This window comes from Haliaeetus leucocephalus, unplaced genomic scaffold (genome assembly GCF_000737465.1).
Source record: "Haliaeetus leucocephalus isolate CR32 unplaced genomic scaffold, Haliaeetus_leucocephalus-4.0 Scaffold906, whole genome shotgun sequence".
Taxonomy (NCBI): domain Eukaryota; kingdom Metazoa; phylum Chordata; class Aves; order Accipitriformes; family Accipitridae; genus Haliaeetus; species Haliaeetus leucocephalus.
Window position 1 is genome coordinate 4331050 of NW_010973342.1, and position 22670 is coordinate 4353719.

General features: G+C 38.9%; 1 protein-coding gene across 1 annotated transcript; it reads right to left on the minus strand.

Moving 5' to 3' along the window:
• On the minus strand, window positions 1-21418 carry MSANTD1 (Myb/SANT-like DNA-binding domain containing 1). The gene is given in 4 exon segments (XM_010583517.1): window positions 1-1051; window positions 10275-10559; window positions 20701-20965; window positions 21385-21418. Coding segments are annotated over 4 exon segments (825 nt in total). The 3' UTR covers window positions 1-810.
• Window positions 21419-22670: the final 1252 nt, after the last annotated feature.

Here is a 22670-nt window from a genome sequence, read left to right on the forward strand (position 1 = left end):
GTTTCTTCTTTTTCTTTATTTCATTTGATAGATTATATATATATATATGTATATACACACAATACAATATTTTTCTTTTGTGATAGAGAATAAATGAGAGTTTTCATTGCTGGTTGTTCATTAAGTCAACAGATTCCAGTTAATAATGAAAAAAATTAAACATTTAATATCAAAAGCAACTTCAAGTATCTTCTATACATTTTAGTATTCAGCATATAGTAAGGTGGGTTTGGGGGTTTCTCTTTATATCAAAAGTGTATTTGAATAGACTATTTTTACCCTAATACTTTAGAGTACTATTCATATCAGGCATGGAGTTTAAAATGATGTATCTCATGGTCCCAACTAGCTCTTCACAAGAACCATAGTTCACTTGCACAATCACGGCATATGTTTCAAAACAGGGTTTAATCATCAGCAAAGTCAAGATGCAATTACCATGTTTAGAAATGCACTATTTCGTTCTCCTACAACAGGTCAAGCTACAGTCCTTGATGTGAAGCAATATACAACACCACTGTTTGTAAAACAATACCTGACCTAGGCATAAATAGTACTGAAGTTCCCAGAGCTATTCATTCCTTAACCTTTCCATATAAAAATAATTCAACTTCGGCATATATTGCACTAATTTTATCATACTGGATACCTCTCGCCCTGCATTATCTGTTCTCTTTGCTTAACTAAGATTACACTAGGGTTTTAATTTCCATGGAAAACCTGGGAATAGGGCAACAGACACACATATGGTGTGCAATAAAGGGATATCTATAATATCAATAGTAATCTCAGAGGCATTCACAAAGGAAACTACACATTAGATTTGGAGATCATTTTTTCCAGTAGATTCATCATTCTCTCTTGTAACTGTAAGCTTTGAACTTGAATGATGTTTTGCTGATCCAGAATCCTGCGTACTTCTCTACAGGTTTCTTCCATAGCTCTACTCAACTTCTTTTGTTCTTCCAACATGGCCTCCATTATTTTTAGCTTCTTCTTTTGGAAGCTGCAGCTTTGCATTTTTCTTTTCTTAACTGGTCTTTCTTCAGCTCTGAAATGTGAATACATGTTAACAATTAAACTTATATTTATAAAAAAAAAAAAACTATGTTAGAACCTAAAATTCTATACTACATTCTTGGCCAAGCTACAACCTAGTCCTATTTTTAAACCTGTGTTCTCCAATAAATTCCCTCTCAAGTTCATGCCAAAACATAAGTATTTACTGAATTATTGCATAGTGTTACAGACAGTTTAAAAAAAAAAAGTTTTTAAATCTCATTGTTTTTAATAAGAATTTTCCCTGCACAATACCAGGCTTTTTTTTTTTTTTTTTTAAATCTTGACATTTCTTACACATTGAATTTATAAACTGTATTGGGAGAGAGATTTTGCTCATCTGGCCATTAAAACTCCAATTTTAATGCTGCAATAACCATCCCATCCAGAGAAAGCGCTGCACTGTTATGTGTGGTGGTAAGTTACAGCTTGTTTCTTAAAGCATTGCATCAGGAAGGCTGGACCCACTACAGAATACTAGTCTCAGAATTTGCCCTTGCACTGAGACACAATAGTTGCAGTGACCACTCATTTATATATTCCATCACAAAACATTATAAACATAAAAGTTTAGCAGGATACAGCTTACAAGATTCCCTCTTTTCTTAGTGGATGAAGGGAAGGCTGTGGATGTCGTCTATGTGGACTTTAGTAAAGCCTTTGACACCGTTTCCCACAGCATTCCCCTGGAGAAACTGGCTGCTCATGGCTTGGACAGGCGTACCGTGCTCTGGGTAAAAAACTGGCTCAATGGCTGGGCCCAAAGAGTTGTGGTGAATGGAGTTAAATCCACTTGGCAGCCGGCCACAAGTGGTGTTCCCCAGGGCTCAGTTCTGGGGCCAGTTCTGTCTGGTATCTTTATCGATGATCTGGATGAGGGGATCGAGTGCACCCTCAGCAAGTTTGAGGATGACACCAAGTTGAAGGGAGGGTTGATCTGCTCTAGGGTAGGAAGGCTCTACAGAGGGATCTGGACAGGCTGGATCGATGGGCTGAGGCCAACTGTATGAGGTTCAACAAGGCCAAGTGCCGGGTCCTGCACTTGGGTCACAACAACCCCATGCAGTGCTACAGACTTGGGGAAGAGTGGCTGGAAAGCTGCCCGGCAGAAAAGGACCTGGGGGTGCTGGTCGGCAGCCGGCTGAGTACGAGCCGGCAAATGTGTAAGTGTATGACACGTCTTAAAAACCTCCAGTTACAGCTGGATCACTTCTTTTCTAACTTAAAGTGGTAGTCCACGCGTTTGTTCACACTTTTTGTAACTCCAGACTGGAGTCCCCAACATCAAAGTTATCTGATGATGGGTCTTGAAGTCTGTTCACACAAACAGCAATCTCAGTCATGTTCTGCCAAATGCAGTATCCTTTCTAGGTGAAATGCAATAATGAGATAGCACAGTTGTGAGTAGTATGCTATGTCAACATCTTGCAGATTTCAAGGCATCCTTGAATAAGGGTAACTTGAACTCTTGAGGAATGTATTTTCATTAATGGGAAGAAGGGGAGTGGAGAGGGAGGTCACTCAGCTGTGGCAGATTTGTATCATAATTTCATTCATGTTCTTATCCTACTTGACAGGCTTTGTGCAACAGTGACTGTGACATTCAGATCTCTCAGCAAGAGAAATAAACAATCCTAAGCACCTGAAAGAATTAATGCAAATATAACAAAAAGATACAAGCCCCTTGACATTTAAGAATGCAATGACCGAAAAAGGGTGAGTTCTACAAAAAGAAACAAGTGGATTAAATTAAATGCTATTAAAATCTTAGAGAAAAAAATTTAGAATTGGTCATGAGGGAAACAGTTTGAGCACTGTTTAGTCATTTGAATGTGCTGTCTCCCTGTGCACAGGTAAGAAAGAACAACAATGCTCCTTTGCAGGTGGCACACTAACACAGTGAACAAGACCACTGGCTTTCAGATTATCCAAGAATTTAAAGTTACTTGTACAATTCAAAGGGCTTTATCACTATTACACTACTACCATGATGCTAAGGGAAAGGAAAAGTCATCATCTTTATGCTAAACAACACTTTGGAAGATATACAAAATAAGCTCACCTTTGCAGATCTATATATCATATTTGACTTTGGGCATCAAATAAATGTGTGTAAAATAAATACATGCTGCTCTGCTCAAACTGTGGGTCAAGCTTGCAGCTGATTACTGAGATTATCACAGCCAGCCAATCCTGCAAGAATGGGTCTTGGCTGACAGCAAATTCTGTTTCTCCCCATTAACTCTAAGGGCCAGAATGATTTGAAATGTGGTTCTCAAAGAGGTCAAGCAAGTTGAAAAGGTCTACAGCAGTCTAAGGAAAGCACTGAATCTGTTATTCCAAGGTTCCCATCGCTGCATTCACATTCACAAAGAATGCATGTTTTCTGGTAGGCAGAGCAAGAAACTTTCTGAAATTATGGTATTATTTTAGCCAAAGTCACCTTTTGAATTTAAACTTGTCTTCACAAAGGATTTAAATATTGAAAGCTTGATGGATCTCTACACTCTTCCCTATACAGTACTAGAAAGTAGCTATCTGAAATAAGTAAGAACTGTCTCCTAGAGCCACAAGAGGGCTTGCATCTTGTCAAAGTAAGCCCTGGTGAGAATGGTCCTTCATAAGGAATGAGAGAGAAGATCTGAGGCATGTCAATGGTACTGAGCTGCACTGAGTATTGCGTGACCTTCTTGGCAATTGTGGCTGCCATGTGGTTTTTAATTTCAATCGAGACCAAAAAAAAAACATGAAAAAAGGACATAGAGTAATTTGGATTGAAAGACCTAAAATAAGCCTTATGTTTAAGAGAAGAAAAAAAATCTTTGAAGTGTTTTCCTAGAGTCTGTACAGGATTTTATCTGTTTTTCAGTTAAACAGTTGTGATCCGTCAAAAACCTGTAAGACATATAACCATATGCCCAAGACAGTTATTGTCTTGCACAGCTTCAGAGAGGAAAGAGAAGCAAAATGTGTGGTGGTGATGGCAGCTACCTGGGGAACTGTATCAGCAGTACCTGCAGTCTGCTAATAACTGAGAAAGTACTCGCTGACAAGCGCTTGCTCAAAATCAGGTTTCAGCACAGAGAAGTCCCCCTGAAAGCCAGGGCACAAGGATACTTCAAGGTCTCCTAAGTACCCTCTATGTTTGTTTACAATTAACAAACATGACTTGGTAATTAGACAGCCTTCATTGAAAAGAATTTCAGACACCCCTAGCTTTGATGGTGTTCCCAGTCTCCTTTTCTCTCCAGCCACAGTGACTATCAATGAGAAGGTTTTGTGATCACTCACAAGTCCATACTAAGGACTTGGAATTTACAATCCTCTCTTCTTTCAGAATAGCTCTTGAAGGAGAGCTCTTGAGAAGGGGTCTACAAAAGAATGACCTAAAGAATCTGATTTACAAGTAAAGAACCCTCAGCAACATGAAACAACGTAAAATGTCCAGTGATGCCTGAAGGAGTTATATGAATACTGAAGCATTTCCTCAGATATTTAGCCATCTTTCTTGAGAAGTTTTAGCTCTCCTAGGCAGCACACCAGAGAGACCTCTCCAGTGTCAGTAACTTTTTATAACAGAAAGTCGAGAGGGAAGCAGGGATAGGAATATGCGTTCAGCACTGTGTAGCCCACCAGCATCAGTATCCTCAAATAGTTTCAGCTAGGAGTATGTGTAGTTTGGCAATCTATAGGCATGAGCATAAGAAATGATCAATGTTTGCTGCAGCAAACACCAGTCGGTTCTTGTTGCCGATTCTCCATGTTGCATTCCTGTGCAGCCAACATGTCTGTGACAGTAGGGGTGCAACAGATCCTGACAGCATCCACAGCCTCTGCCAAAGAAGCATCTCCACTCTTTGCCAAGCCTAGTCTGCCTAGTCTCTGAAGGTAGATTTTGAGATCTGGAGGAAAGAGGGGTTTAGGAAATCCAGGACCTCAAGTACAAAATCTGCTGATACTCTCGGGCCTTCACAGTGTCTACGGCAGGGAGCCTCCGAAAGAATTGGCACTGGTATTCCCCCGACTGCACAAATGAAGTGTGGAGGAGCTCTGGCATTGGGACTGTGTTACAAGCAGACTCTTGCAAAGCTATTTCCACACTGTGCTCTAGAACAGACAGGCAGGGTTCAAAGGAAGCAAACCAAGGGAAAGAAAACGTTCCATCTCATCTAGGAGGCCGAGCAGAAATGACAGTGTTTACTGGGGACCAGGGTGAACAAAGCAAAACCTCCAGATGTAATTAGGCAAGATATTAGGCAAGTCTCAAATGCATTTGCTGCCTACCTATCTAAGATCGATTTAATTCACTGTTCAATTAGAAGCTCCTTGATTGATTGCCTGCACTCACCCAATAAGGCCCAATTTCAGGGATGTGTGTGAATAATAAATGAAGCAGGAGTTGAATACAAAGAGTTATCTGTCTACCAAAATGTTTTACCCCCACAAAACCACTAAAACAATTCTTCCTTTCTGACTACTCCATGGCAAATGGGTCTCCAGTACCACTGGCTTCTGGAATTTATGGCTTTCAACAGCTAAGGGCTATTTCTGACTTGTTTGTGCTTTTTTAGCTAGGTACAAATCTGAGTGGACCTCCATAACGCATATCTTTATGGAAAATAATTAACAATGATCTGGAAATAAGTCTCATTAATTTTAGAGATGGCACAAAGATCTTCAGAGTTTGAGGACTGAGGATCGAGCAACCTGGATCTCCTGGTAAACTCGGCTCATTCAAATACAGCCAGATGCATTCAGGAATTAATGAGGCTCATCCTTGAAGTCAAGTATAGAAAAGAACCACAAAAATGGCTTGGAGCCTGGGCAAAGCATCTTGCTATGATAACAAGTCTGCATAATGAGTTAAGATGCACTACATAATGCGCATAGCCTAAAGCTCAAACTTCTTTGTAGATGCTGCCCATTCAGATTTTAAATAGCCATGGCATAATTTTAGAAAGATTAAAGGCTTTGCCAAAACTGTTATTTCCTGAATTAGCAACCTCGCCAAGTTTTAATGCACTTCTATTAAACAATTCATATCTTAGCTAATTCATGTTACCAATTCTTACTCTTTCTCCATATGTAAACCTTCTGTACCAAATTATTTAACCTACATTTAAAAATTAAAGAATACCAAAGATGGTATGATCATGGTACACAACTACCTTGAGGCAAAAAGTGAAAAATGCTGAAAGGGTCTCCAATATAGTGAAAAGAAAAATAAATAGAAGTAATATCTGACATTTTAATCACTATATCCACATTAGAAACAAGACACTGGTTTAAGCAAAGGATTAATCACTAGAACAGAACCCCATAGGGATGACTGAATTCTCCATCTTCTGAATACATCAGATCTAGACTGAATATCTAGTAAAAATTTCCAAGAGTCAAATGAATCATGGAAGCAGAGAAGTGGAGGACAACAGAGACATGGGGCTCCTGAGTGCAGTAGTCCTCTGCTGAAAGGAAGCATGTCACAGAACCCCCTCCATAACATTTCTGGGCTCCACACCAAAATAACTGGATTCAAGTACACGGATGGTATTTAACAAGAAGTCAGAGTAGATGACATGGTGGTTTTATTATGGTCTATTAATCTGTGAAAGTAACTCTTTGACCCCCATTTTCAGTACAATAGAAATGGCAGAACAGATGAAGTCTGAATTACATTCGCAGTCTGTATAATTATGTTCTGTCATTACTTTAACAATGAAAATAAAGACTATAAATTAGTCCACAGGGTGAAAAAACACTGTTTTCAGTTAGATAAAAAGTCATTTATAGTGGTGTCAGGAATTTTGATTCTAAAAGTTTAAGCTGCAGTACAAGACTCCGCCACATTGCATTATATTATCTGACCATAATAGAATAATTCTCTTATTGTCAGATATTTTATGGACATTGCAGTAAAATACAAGCTTTGTTGAAGCCCAAGAACAGTGTTAGAACAATACTAAACAAATAGCAGGAGCCACACTAAAGGGAAATAGGGATTCCAAATGTTTTCCTCATCTGGAAATTGCAACAAAAATAAAAATTAATTTTATCCCACATGAAATGTATTATCACTACCTAGCAAAATTTGTTTTTTGTAAGAAGGTCCCAAATACAAAGAATTTCAAATAAAAATGCAAAGAAACCCAGTTTCAGCTATTTTTAACTTGAGACTATGTATGTATTGATTGAAGTATAAATCTTGGAATCTTCCTCTATCATGAAAGCTAAACATTAAAATCAATACATTTTTTTAAATTGTAATTTATATAGCCAAGTATCCTCCTGCTATGTTCAAGGATACTGTGGAAAATACAAAGCTGACACTCAAAAGCTGTGTTTGAGAGTTTAAGGGAATAACACTAAAGTTTTCAGAAGTTTAAAAATTGACTTAAAAAAAGTACTGCTTGAGGTTTTTTCCACTATCTATTGTTGCCGTAATATTATGATTTTTATTACTGAAGAAAAAAATCCCATACCCTAAGCTTACTTTGCATACTTGACTGATCTGTGTATAGTCTGCTTCACAGGAAAAAAAGGAATATACAGTTGTAAAATATAAAGCTGTAAAATGCGTCTATATTTTACATATAGATATGTGCATATACTTTTCAAAATGTTTCAAAATAATTGTTTTGTGTAGCCGTAAAGTACAAAAATCAAGAGAGAAATTGAGGACCTGAAATGCTCTTTTAATTTCGAATCCCAGTATTGCCTTTAGCTCCTTTTTTGAGTCTGTTAGATCAACTGTGTACTGTTTAGAGGCAAGGGCATTTACAAAAAAGCCAAGATGGACCCAAATTTTGTATGCTAATTCTTTTCTCTCTTGTTGGCTATTTTAAAGTGTTTTTCAAATACAGGATGACACACTAATTGCTTACACTGAAAAGTGCTTCTCAGTTCATAATTTTCCATTAGTAACTCTAAAAGAATTATCTTCCTTGTCTTACCATGGCAGCTGTAAGTGATTTTAACCCATCTGATATCATTAGCAAGCACTGTATTTCCTTCTGGCCAAGAAGGGTTCCCTACCCTTCTCTCATTCATCAGGCTAAACTAAACAGGTCAAAGCTCTACAAGCTTTTCAAAACCTCCTATGACTATTGGAATACCACTTTTCCTCCTCCCACATATGTGCCCCATTAATATCACAAGTGCCTTCTAATTTTTAATCCGATCACAATGGTCACCTGAAACGTCATACTAATCTCTCAAGTGGTATCTACCGCTCAACTTTTTCTTTTTTAAAACACAGCAGAACTGTATTTTAGCTTGTGAATATGTACGTATCTTGCTGTTAAATGATAAGCACAATATTATATTGCACAAAAGTTGTTTATAGTAGAGGCTGTGAAAGCACGGCTGCATTTGTAAATTAGAGAGCAATGTATAATGGAGGTCCTACCACACTGATACCTGACTTACCCTTTCCTCCAGCTCCCAAACCCAGTTGCACAGCCATCCTTAGCAGGCAACAGCAGCACTGCAGCCTGACCTACTGCAAGGACAAAGCATCATTACCTCCCATACAGCCTTGCAGCCAGTTGAAAGCCAGCCTGTGCCGTTAAAGGCCAGAGTTAAATGACCTGCAGTTTCTACATTGGCCAAGTAAAGTTAAAATATTTTTTACTAAAACAGCTTAGGTAATTACCTTGGACAAAGTAAAAAAACCCACTAACCCTGAAGCTGGCTAAAATGCATTATAGCCTAAATTTTCCAGATCTTAACACTGTGGAAATAATTCAGTTAGAATGGCTTAAGTCCACTTTAGCTGTGAATGAAAGCATCTACGTGACAGTGGGAGTCCACGTGCAAACTGTAAGCACAACAGATAGATACACATTTGTGGTCGATTACCTTGACTTCTGTGATGGCTTGTCTACACTCTGTAATGAAACCTGGTGTGGTGACCTCTGTCATCCCCTACCAGTCACCTATGGTACAAAACTGGATTGTCCTGGAGTTGTCCCTAAGCTGAAGAAACTTAACATCTGGCATTTTGAAAAAGTCTGATGTTATTAAATAGCCTAGTGAACAAACTATAGCTCATATTTGTGGAAAAGTGACCTTCTAATTAAATATTAAATAATATTATTGGAAATCAAATTGTGAATTAGAAAAAAAAAGTTATTGCTTCAGAAAAGTGATCTTGGAGTTTGCAAATCCTAAAATCAAGAGAGATTGTGTATCAGGGATATCTGCTTACAATGAACTAGGATGAAAAAAATTGCTGCTTACAGTTCAAGAATTACACACCCTAATATGTATTCAGTTGCCAAAAAAAAGTTTTAAAAAATAATCAGCTGTTCAAGGGCTATTTGCTTGAATGATAGAATGAATTTACCCTAGTTTTATTCATCCAAGAGTAAGCCTGGAAACAATAATCCAAACTTGTTAGGTTGGTTCTGCTTCCAGCTCAACACCTTCTCAGTTGCATGACTGACAGATAATTTTACTGTCATAGTTAAAGCCTCACAGACTCATGATAAGGATCTCTAGGATCAACTTTTTTCCTGCCAGAAAACTGTAATAAACTCTTATTTCACACCACTCTGGACAAAAAATGAGACCAGTAAAGGCTAAAATTTGTATCGAGTATACAACCCTGCCTTTTGTTAAAACATTGCCTTCCAGAGAACTCCAATCTTATGGAAAAAGGAAACATGTTTGCATTCTCAAACTAGCATTTACTTTGAAAAAGTGACATTCTCAATTGTATTTAAAATGTTACAATGTACTTCAAAACTACATGAGCAGCATTTCAGTGTCCACTGAAATGTTTAGTTTGCATCTTTTCACCATTTTAATAATAGCTGAAACCAGAGAAATTTCATACTCATACCAAAAGCAAAACTGGAGCAAGCCAAAAATCATCTAAGCAGTATGTTGTATCTCTGATTGCACTGCAGGACTCTCTTGAACATGCCTATGCTCCTATTATAAACACTCTACCTCATGTGAGCAGTGACATGCATGCTGAGTTTTGGCAATATTATACAACTTTTTGCCCGGTCCTCCTACTGCCCTCTAGTATCTCATAAAGGAATAAAGAAAATGCCCTTATTCAGCAAAGTGGCTGAGACTGGGGAACAGATCTCATTTGTGATTTACAAAAAAGATACAAAAGCTGTTGGAGAAAAATGTTCTAGGGTGTCCCCTTTACATAGCAGATCCAGTTCATTCTGTGAAATACAAGGGGGGAAAATAGATGCTACCTCAGCTTGTAAGAAAGTAAGCTTGACGAGCTCTCTGAATGTTCATCTTCAAAGCACTCTTCCCTTCCTTCATATGTAAACTGGTTATATGGCAAATACAGAGGTGTAGACTTAGCTGATGGAGACTGCGAGGCCTCCGTCTGTGATGTAGAAGGACCTGGTTGCTGATTTTCATGCATTTTCACATCACTGTGGTCTGTCACTTTGGATAAGATCCTATCAATGGTTTTGTAGTAAGGCCAGTCAGGTGCAACCGTTTCACTGTCAGTCATGCATTTTAATTTCCTGTAAGAAAAGGCATACAACATTAAATCTTGTTTTCCTACAAAAGTACTTTTCATACAGATCTTCTATCTCAAAACATTTGTTCTGGTCACATTTAGGAGTCAAACTGAATGCTTTAACAGAATAAAATTAAACACTTTATTCTTTTAATCTCCAATGAAGCCTTTTAGTTTCTTTTCCTAGTTTTGACCTGTGATTAAAAGTTGCATGTAAACCCCAAATGAAATTCAATACAAATAAAGAACATTACAACTTCTAATGGAAACAGAACTATGTTGGTTGTAGAATAGTTTTTCTTCCCCTTACAGAGTGCCAGACTAACCAGTCTCACAGCAGTCCCTGACAACTGGAGTATGCAACACACCACAGCCTTTACCAAACTATGGGCATCCCCTGTCCTTCCATGCTTTGAAAAATGAGTATTTGTTTTCCATGATAAATACAAGTGGCTATAAATATAATTTATATCCTTTTCGCAATATAGCCTAGAAGCTCTGAATTGCCTAGGTAAACATCCTAGTAATAACCATGAGATGTAGATGTCTGTTACAGAATAAAGATCAGCATAGGAAGAAGTATAGAATTTCATTAATTTACCAAAAAAACCAACAAAAACAATTAATAATGCACTATAAACAGCATGCACAAAAACATTATAGTGAGATGACTACCAACCATGACCTTGTCTTTCACATGCATCTTATTATGAGACCTATTATTCAGTCCTAACACAAAGTTCACTGCTATCCCACTTGGTACCCATTGTTATTTTATTTACTTTTACTGAGAAGTATAAAACTGAGGTGTATAGATGAATTATACATCTCAAAGAAACTCCAGTGTCCAGCTAGAGTCCCAAACTTCCTTTTCATTTGCCTTTCCCAGTTGGGATCTTGTTACTCTAAATCAAAATGCAGCAAGGGAACACACAACAGGAAAGACAAGACCAATGACAAATGCTCCATTTTCATAAAGTAAATTTCATTCAAATTAACAAAAAGCTGAACCAAATCTGATTCTCACAGCTAGCAAGAGGTTTCCATTTGCAAAAAAAAGGATAAAAACTCTTCCTGGACACCTGTCATTCTCCCTCCTCCCCCCCCCCCCCCCGTTTTCTTGAAGCCTTTCAGGTTTTTCCTCCTCAGAATCCATCCTGCCCACACCGGTCCTGCAAAGGATAGAATTAAGTAACATGTAAACATGACAAAAATTGTGCCAAACTTAAAAGCAAGAACTTGAAGTTCTTCCTTTTAAACAGCTCTCAGCCTAGGGTAAGAGGAAATCCACCAGTGAGCAAAGAAGGCAGAAAGATTTGCTTAAATTTTAAAGCCATTTAAGGATTCTTTTTTTTTTTTTTCTCATCCTTGCAAGGTCTGATGAGCTTTTCCAGCTATTTAGAAATGCACATCATAGTCTTGCATAGCAAAGCCTCCACAGCCATCCATATTTTTATGCCCTCTATGCATTCAAAATTTTAATTTCATACATGTTTCACAACCTACTGCTGCAATTTCATTGTCAGAGAGTATCTAGCGCAACCTACAAATACATGTATATCCGTCCAGCACAGATACAAAATAGCTAAATACAGGGCTGACAGCAACCATCACTTGATATTGATTATTTTTAGTTCAATTATTTAGGGTATTTGCATGAAAAACATATCAATTAAACCACTATAAGCTACTAGCCAAGTCTACATTCCACATTTGTTTGCCCATGTTGAAACCCCCAATATATTCAAGCAATGGGGTTTAAAACATTACCATCCTCAGCAGCTCATTGCAACACATTTGCCATGGCCGGTCATCCCCACGGGTGAGACGGCAAAAAGCCATGAGTGAGCACATCTCAGCCATGCCAGTGCAAAATCCAGCAGCTGCATTAAAACTTCACAGGACATGGCTTGAGCCTTGAGGACTGCAAAACATTGTGCCAAAAAGGACGGGGAAAGCTCAGAGCTGGTATTCTGCCGACTCTGCTCTGGGGCCAGACTTGTGTTTAGCCTCACGTTAGCCAGGACCCCCAAGTCCTCATCAGCAGAGCTGCTGCCCAACCAGTCCATCCCCAATCTGTATCAGTGCAGGGGATTCAACCATACCAGGGATAGGACTTTGCATTTGCCCTTGTTGAATTTCATGAGTTCCCTGTCAGCCCATTCCTCAAGCCTGTCTAGGTCCCTCTGAATGGTAGCCCTGCCCTTGCATGTGCAGACCCCCAAGTTTGGCATCGTCTGCAAAATTGTAAGCATGCACTCCACCACCTCCACCTTCAGGTTGTTGATGTTAAACAGGGCATGTCCCAGTATAAATCCCTACAGTCCTCTGCTTGGAATGAGTCTCTAGGTGGAGTACAAGCCATTAACCATGACTCTTTGAGCCCAGAGATCCAGCCAGTTTTTCGCCCAGCTGGTAGTATCTCCATTTGGAGTATAACATCCTAACTTGGATACAAGGCTGTTACCAGAGACCGTGTCAAAAGGGTTTCTACTGTCAAGCTAGACAATATACATTGCTCTACCCTCATCCACAGATCTAGTCATTTAATCACAGAAAGCAAGCAGGTCAGTTAAATATGAGTCACTCTTAGTATATCCATTCTGGCTATTTCCAGTCACCACCACCTTCTTGATGTGACTGGAAATTGCTTCCAAAATGGCTTGCTCTGTGATCTTCCCAGGAGTTGAAGGGAAGCTGGTCAACTTTTAATTCCTGTTCTTGCCTTTTCTGAAGGTGGGTTCAACAGTGGCCTTTCTTCGGTCCCCAGGGACCTCCCTCAATCTTCACAAACTTTCACAGGTGATTCCTGACTCAATCCTTTTCTACTACTGGTATTTCCTCCAATCCTGCTCCAGGCACACCAGACTGAGACACCTAGGCAGTGAAGACTGAAATAAAGAAGGAACCAAGTATCTTCAGCCTTATTACTTGCATCTGCTTTCACTAAATCACCCACCCTTGGTGGTGATTTTCAAGGCAACCCCCAGCATCAATACAGGTTGGGGGATGAAGGGATTGAGAGCAGCCCTGCGGAGAAGGACTTCGGGGTACTGGTGGATGAAAACCTGGACATGACCTGGCAATGTGCGCTCGCAGCCCAGAAAGCCAACCGTATCCTGGGCTGCACCAAAAGAAGCGTGGCCAGCTGGTCGAGGGAGGTAATTCTGCCCCTCTACTCTGCTCTGGTGAGACCCCACTTGGACTGCTGCATTCAGCTCTGGAGTCCTCAGCACAGGAGAGACATGGACCTGTTGGAGTGGGTCCAGAGGAGGGCCACAAAGATGGTCAGAGGGATGGAACACCTCTCCTGTGAGGAAAGGCTGAGAGAGTTGGGGTTGTTCAACCTGGAGAAGAGAAGGCTCTGGGCAGACCTTATTGTGGGCTTTCAATATATAAAGGGGGATCATAAGAAAGACAGAGAGAGACTTTTTACCAGGCCTGTAGTAACAGGACAAGGGGCAATGGTTTGAAACTAAAAGAGGGTAGATTCAGAGTAGGTATTAGGAAGACTTTTTTTACAATGAGGGTGGTGAAACACTGGAACAAGGTTGCCCAGAGAGGTAGTAGATGACCCATCCCTGGAAACATTCAAGGTCAGGTTGGACGGGGCTCTGAGCAACCTGATCTAGTTGAAGACGTCGCTGCCCATGGCAGGGGCTTGGACTAGATGGCCTTTAAAGGTCCCTTCCAACCCAAACCATCCTGTGATTCTATGAAAAGTTTTCAGGAGCAGGTGTTTCACCCGAGTAGGTCAGTACCTTGGGTTTTATGTCTGAGCTCAGCTGTGTACCCAGACCACGGGTTTTTTTTTTTTACAAAACTATCACGATTTTGAAGGAAGAGCTGTTGTTTATTATCCGCCCACACAGCTGTAGAGTTGCAGCTATATAAAACAAGGTATTTCTCTGGCTCTGAATGCATTGAATGGATACTAATTTTTTCACTTCTGACTGCTTACCATAGCTCTGGGCTAAAAAAAAAAGGATCACTACCAGAAGGTAGGCAAGAGAACTTTGTTAGCTTAAAAGCAGCACCAGCAGCAACCATCTACCTGTACAGAGTCTGGCTCATACATAAAGAAAAAAAGGATGAAATAGATGGAGAGATGAGAAGATAAGGGGGAAGGGAGTGTCAGTCCTCTGGAAAAGAAGTAGGAACGCGGCAGGTGGAGGTTAACAGGGAGAACATTCACTGGAATAGTGGTGATGGTTTAGCTTTCTGGTAAAAACAAACCAAACTTAGCAATATTAATACCAAGTTTCAGAATTCACTGATTTTTAAATAATTTTTTCCACAACTGCCAGAAGTCCAGAAAACCTAGTGAGACAGCTGAGAGTTTTTGCCTGTATCAAGGAAAGCATAACCCTGGCAGAACTGAAGTCTAAAGCAAAGATGAATTTACTGCTGTCAGTCAGTCATTACCATAACTCATCACACCAGGTCTTAGTTGCATCCAAAACATAAAGTTGGGGGTTTTTTGATCGTTTTATTTCTCTGTGGTTTGTTTGTTTGTTTTAATGAAAAATGAAGACATTAAAAAGAAACAGGACAATAGTAAGGCTGGGGTGCAAGAGACCGGAAATGAGAGAGGAAGAGGAGCCAAACATTCAACACTTTGAAATTGGGCAAATCACTGCCTGAGTGAGCAAGCCAGGCAGAAAAATTAGCTAAGAAACAGAGGTAAGTGAGAAAGTCAACAGACCTTGCAAAATAAATTCATGCTGAGTTTATCTAGACCTGTTGCTGTTTCATGAGGCTCTATTAAAATCCAGCTGAGAGCAGAGGCAACTGAGAACTCTCTCCAAAAACTCAGGGACCAAAGTCGAGCTACCAGTGGACAAATGTCTGAAGTATGAAAAACATTGTCAATCCAGTTAATCTGAAAAGTGGTTGTTTGTCTTATTGCAGAGAAGTGAATAAATTAATGGGCTTTGAGATCCTACTGCCAAAATGCTCCACTGAATGGACTGAGACAACAGTTGAGTAATTTGTGCTGCCGTTGACCTTTCTTCAGACTTTATTCTTTGCGCCTATTAATTCTCCTTCTAAAATAAAAGTATTACAATATTATGTTCTAAAGAGTTTTTTTAAATCATCGTTATTTAGTCAGTAAAAAGCAAGCAATCTATAACTTGCCTTTTTTCTAGGCTTTGCTCAAAACACTATTGCTTTTTTATTATTATTACAGTATTTGATATTACTACTTGCCTTAAGGAATGGATACAAGATCCACCTCCTGGGGTTTCTGAGAAAAGCTTTCAAAATAAATAATAAATAGCAACTGTTCATGAACCAATCAATGGTGAGGAGAAGAAAGATGTATGAAAGTACAGTACTAAGTTCTGCATCTGATATAAATTATTGAAATTAAAGAGAAAGATAGCAAAATATTCAAACTCAACTTTCTGCAGTTATTTGGCTGCACTTATATTTTATCATTTGCTGTAGCAGAGGTCAAATATTCCAGTTGCTTAATGTCATAGAGTATAGCAATGGATTACACAAGCAACAATGTTTAATTGCTATCGTGTACACATGAAAATAAAAAATTAGACTAATCTTTTATTCAAATCATGAGACTGATTCAAATTTACCAATCATTAACATTAATTGACTGCAATTTAAATAAAAAAGCAACAGCTGCATCCTGGTTTCTAGGCTTTAGGGAGGGTGATGTTTTTGAAAATAATAAATTTGCATTCACACAGTTCTTATTTTTAAACATCAGAAGGAATCAGTCAAAACTGTGGACTGCTGTGCAAGCTTTACAAACCCTTCTTCCTTTTTATAAGCCAGTGTGTATTATGTCAGTGGAAATATTGTAACAACAGATACAGTGCACTGTTACACATTAAGATCAGCGTATTAGCGGTGACAGGACAGTGCTTTCTTTTAGAAGGACTAATTACTGGTTCGTATGTGCTGAATGCCCCAAGTAGCCCACATAATGGAAAGAACTCGGCACATACTCTAAGTGATGCTAAACTGCAAGAGCTGGCATGCTAATCTCTGCAAAACTTTTGATGACCAGCACATCAGAAAGCTTAACTTTGCATTCCAGCAGGCTTGACTCAGCCCTTCCTTCTTCCAAGACAGATAAATAGGGACATTCACGCAGCTCACCGAGCAGGTGTCTTTAAAATTGAACATTAAAAACCTGGCGGCTGATCTATCCACAGCAGATATTTCAGATTCTACAGCAGTTCCTAAAAGCAGAATTTTACTCAAACACACCTGCAAAAAAATTTTCCTTCCACCTATGGTGCTGTGGCAGAATTTTCCACCCAGCCAATTTCCACGGTGGATGAAATGGTCCTTTAATATACTGAGGCTCCAGTAAGAATTACTTCAGGTCATGGTATATTTTTCCCTGAATAGTTTCATCCAAATGCACTTGGACTATGGTAATGCAGAGGAATACAGGAACCGCTCCCAGATCAGCCCATCATCCCACTGCCTCACTTCTGACTAAGGTCAGTGCTAAATACTTCAAGAATCATTTTGATAGACAGGTTTTGGGGGCACGTTTGCCCATAAAGACGCTTGCTTAATTTTCTATCGACCACTAGTATCCTGAAACCTGTTGTCTTTTATAACCCTATCTAATTTGAAGACAATGTCTGTATTTTTATTTAATAAATCTAATCTTCAGTAAAAATAATAATAATGAAACAACCTACCACTCTCTTGGTGTCAATGATTTTCAGTGGTAATGAGTTCCACATGCTTATTATGCAGTGTAATACAAATTTATGACTTTAACTAGTTTTAGATTTCTTGCCTCGCAATTCCAATAAATAACGTCTTGTATTATGGCAAAAGAAATACCTGCTTTATATTCTGAAAAATAGTACTGTATATTTTTACGCATCTCTAGAACTCCTTTATATTTCTTTGCCTTCTTTCCAAGCAAGTCATAAACTTTTCCATTTCTCTTAATAGAGCAAGCTTTCCACATCTCAGCCTAATTGTGTTTCCTAAACATCTTCTCAATTCTCTTGTCACCTCGTTGAAATATAGGGCAGTCAGAAATAAACACAAGAATTCAAGGAGGAAACAATGACATAAAATAGATTTATATAATGGCATTTTAACATCTGAATAACGTTTTTACCTCAGATGTGGAGGAACGGGATACGATCACCCTAAAATTGCTTTTGTGACAGATGCTCACATGCACCAAACTACACCTGAACTAACTTTATCTGGCAGCACAAAATTCCACATAGAATCCCAACATACCAGGAACCAGGGGAATACTTGGGCTGTAATCCCATACTGAGCTCTGTGCCACCGTAAGCATGCACGTAGTTGCATTAGCTGCAGCAACTGCAATAATTAGCGACTAAGAAACACACCTCCCTTACCTATGTGTATTTTTGTCTGACTTTGACTTCTTGTGCACAATGAGTAATGGCTTTCACTGAGCAAAATAAGCAAATCAGTATTTACAGAACTGCATCTTAAAATGCTATGGGATCCTCAAACTGGAAAGGACCATTATAAATGTGTTCACTGCTTTCTATTTCAGATCCTCTAATGTTTCTAATCATTAATATCTGTTTCAAGAGATGTCCCAAGATAAGACATGCCAGTGACAACACTTTTAACACTGAACTTGGTTAAAAGGACTAGTACTGCTTTTCCTTTTACAGAAAAAAAAAATACATGTATGTATACATGCATATACATATGCATAGCAATTTGTAGGACAGAAATTTTATTTTCCTTTATGAAATCATGGCACACAGCTAAATAATAATATGATCTGATTAAATATTCTAATCCAGTTCATTTCTGACTATTAAAGACTAGAGACCATAGCACGTTTGCAACACTGTAAGCAGTTGCCTAAAAAAGTAAAGGATCCTGAAGTGGTAGGAAGAAATAACCACTCGGGTGCAGAACACCCCCCTCATTCCTGCTGCTGGTGCTACCTTCTCCCACGTCACGCTTGCTAACCCTATGTAATCATTACAAAATATTTTCTCAAAATAGAGCATTTTCCTACTCTGAGGATCTTCTTTTTCAGTTTATGCCACAGTGCAGCAATGATGCCCAGAAATATAGTGAGGTAAAGCATCTTCCTCAAGTATCCTGCAGGCACCAAAACGTGGATTAAAACTCAGCTGCCTCACAGCAAAGCCAGCAGTCGGTGGCAACTCACATCATTCACAGTTTCATCACAACGTCTGCTATCTTCACACACCAACAAAAAGTACCCAGAAAACTAGAAATTGTAAGTCACAGCTTTTGTTTGTCCCTCTTCTCTCTACCCCCTTGCCTCGAAAGCAAAGCACACAGGCGTGCTTTGGATAAGAACAAACAATAAGAAAGATGTGTTTCATACAAAATGAAACAGCACCGTGACAGTGCAAGGCAGTTTTCTAACTCTCCTACATTAGCATCTTAATTAATAAGCAGGGAGCTGCAATGCACTGCAAAATAGAAAAGCAGCATGACAACATGCAACAGAAGCAATCTTAGAAGTTCACAGAAACATAAGATGAATTTTTTTTTTAAAAGTGCTGTGTTTCCACACATACACACACAGAGTGCACGTATGTGAGTGATTTTATTTCTTCCCTTCCCCTGGTGCAACTTTGAAGTAAAAACATTAATTAGAAAAACTGAGGCAGTCTGATTGATGACAACACTGAAAATTTAGAACAAAGGCTGACAGAAATAACCTATTCCACTTGGCAATTACAGCACTTAAATATTGTGCAGTGTTGCTAGACACCTGTAAAATCTCAGTGCCACGGGATGTATTTCTCAGCAGGGAGGACTGCAGATTTGGCAGACTAAGTAAAGGCCTGGTAGCCAACAACTCCCGACTTCTAAATCTGCATCCGAGTGTGAATTGCTGGGTGATGCTGGGCAAAAATTTATCTTACTTCCAGCTTTCTCGTCTACAGTCTGGGCGAAGGAGATTGTAAGGATTACAGCAGGGTTAGTAAAACATTTTGGAGACATTAGCATTTGCTACAAAACATCAAGTTTAATGTTATGGGAAACGATGTTAAAGATTATGCTTGTGGATCCTAGAAATGTAGGAGGAGGACATTCAAAGTTAAGGGGTTTACAGGATTTTCCCCAGTTTTCTATTTGATGAGTAGTCTCTGCATTAAATACAGTAAGGGTGCCTTACAGAAAAGCGAGCAGTTTTAACATGGTTGCCTGCTGTAATAACCTTTTTTATTATTAATACGAGCTTTGAGGAGAGATTAAATAAGAGTCTCACATATTTGATTTTCTTGCATTACAAGCACATAGCTAAAATCACCACTCAGGATTTCCAGTATGAGGCAGTTTGTGCCTCACAGAGATAAGAATTAAAAAAAAAGGGGGGGGGGAAGATACGCAAATATTTCTTTTAAGTTCTAATTATTTTTTTCCCCCGCAAACAACAAATGCCCAAACGCCTCGCATTTTCTAAAGGCAACTTCCCCTCCTGACTGACACTGCCTGTTCTTTATCATCCCCTTGTAGACACCTCCGCCCTCCCCCCGACTCCTTTGGAGCAGTATTGACGGTGCACATTGATTCTCTCTCTGCAGATATAATAGTTCTTTCGCTGCTGCTGCTGCTGCTGCTTATAATTATAGCAATGTGTGTCACTCAGTAACAAGACATTCAATTATTCTTGGCCCCGTGAAGTGTAACCCTTCAACTCACGAGACCATAATCCAGGAGCTTCAGCCCCCCAAAACATTATTCGGTGGGGTTTTTTTTTTTTAAACTTTGCCTCGCAATACCGATTCTTGCTGGCCACTTCAAACTGCAGGAGTTTCACTGCAAGGAACTGCTGCCAAGCTAACACAATCAGTCCCCTCAGCAAAGAGAAGAAAAAAAAAAAAAAAAATCTCTTTTCCCACTAAATACATTTCCATCCCTCTGCATCATAACAACGCTAGCTAATTATAAAGAAACAAAGTTGCCCCGGAGTTTGACATGAAATGGGGGAAAAAAATTAACAATGACGTAACAGCACTGGCAAGAGAGAATTTTAAAAGCGATATGAACAATCTTTAATCTTTTATCGACAGATTTCCTCTAGGAGACTTCTTTCTGAAAGGCAAAAATCACTGCGTTGTCCCTGCTAAAATCTCTTAAAATAAAAAGAATTAACTGAAGCTTACCTGTACTGGAATGTCATATTTGTAATTTTTATCTTTATTTCCTCTCCGTGGCGAATTTCTCCAGTCATTTCAAAGAGTTTGTTAGCCATTTTCTCATAAACTTTGGCATTCCTTTTAGTTTGTTTCAGCTCATCAAAAAATTCTTCCCAAACCAGCATTAAACCTCTCATTTCTGCATCAGTCCAGTTTCTGGCCCTCCTGTGTTTCTCAGTCTGAGAAGAGACAATGTAACTGGGAATTTCTGCTGCAGCCATTGCTGACTGACCTAAAAGGGTTTTAAAAGAGGACACTTAATATAGATTGAGTTTTTAGTTGAGGTTTTTTGTAGTGCAAGACATGCATATGTGGATAAAGAATTTGAATGACAACAGAACATATGAAACCTTTTTGCAACAGCTTGAAGCTTGAGTGCACAAAATGGGGCCTACATCTGACAGGCAGGAATTTAGTTAAAAGCTTTTAAACAGAGAAACGTCATTTTGATGTCACGTTTCCATAGCAACAGAGCAACTGCATAAGCTACAACAACAAAAACCTTTTAACTGAAAGCCAAAGAATCAGGACAAAGTTGACAGGCCATCAATATTAAAGCTTTTAAACACTTTAGGTTTAACAAAAAAAAGATCTATGCAGCCTTTGAGAAGCTACTTTTAAGTTTCTACTTCTTTTTTAGCTTTCCCTTACCTTTTAGGCAGACAATCTGCTAGCAGGGGGTCATGGTCGCCTGAACGAGCTTTTAAGTTGCGCCTTGACAGACTCTCTAGGAGGTTGCAAGGACTGAGGCCATGTACACAAAAAAAAAAAGCTTTTTTTGCAAAGATGTTCTGCAAAAAGCTTCAGCCAGCTTTATGAAAACTATACATCTCCCAGCTAATAAATGTTTAAGCAGGCAGGCTCATTAAAAAGGAGCCTGCATCTGGGTTTAAGAACATGCACAAAATAGTATTTAAGTGTTTAAATAGAGAGAGAAATGTATATACAATTTCAATATAAAGCCACTTTTTTTTTTCCCCGAGATGTTTTGCTGCTGATAAGCACACACTGCAGTCCTGTCAGTATGAATTTGCCTTTGTAGGTATGTATTACTGTATGTGTATTTTGTATTCCTAGTAATTTAGATGCTATTTATGCAGCCTGTGTTCTGCCTTAGGACTGCAGCAGAAGCATTTCACCTGCTTTATGTGGAACCTAAAAGGATTATTCAATGAGTTAAAAAAAGGCTGCGAGATGCTTAGAACTGTGAATAAATTGCTTTGCTGTAAAACAAGCATTTTGAGCTGGTTTCTGTATAGGGCTAAATTCTGCCAGCAGTTATACCAGAGAAGCACTGCTTATTCATCGTATTAAATATTGTGCAACACAAGCATTGGGCCAAATTCTGCCCCTGCTTACACTTGTGCAATCTGACAAGAAGCTTTCACAAAATAGTGAGATGCACGAACTGCATTAATTCGAGCAGTACAACCAGCTAAAGAGAAAGATGTTAATTTCCTACCGTCCCAATATAACTGTGTTATGTAAAATATAAATGAATAAACCACGGACCTTTCTTATTATTATTTTCTGTTTCAGCATATAACAGCAATAACGACCTCACTGCAGGGCATTTCCTGAAGATTAATGACAGGCAGGGGTTAATGGCCTGAGGCTCACCCAGTCAGTCGTTAATCCCCAGGAAATGTTCTGTGCCTCAATCCTTAATGCTTAAGTATCCTATAAATTGTAAGTCTTCTCATAACCACATCCTTGATCTTAACAATAGTTTAAAAATGCACAGCTTGGTTTGCAACCTGGAGATGGCAAAGAGAGCACATAATGTTCCTAAAAGGTACACTAGTAAAATTTGTAGTATCGTTGCCTTCTTTCTATTTTATTTATTCTATTGTTTATTACAAAAGGCACAACAGCATACCATAGAACAAGGCGGGGGGGGGGGGGGGGGAAAGACACATATACTGTACATAGGAACT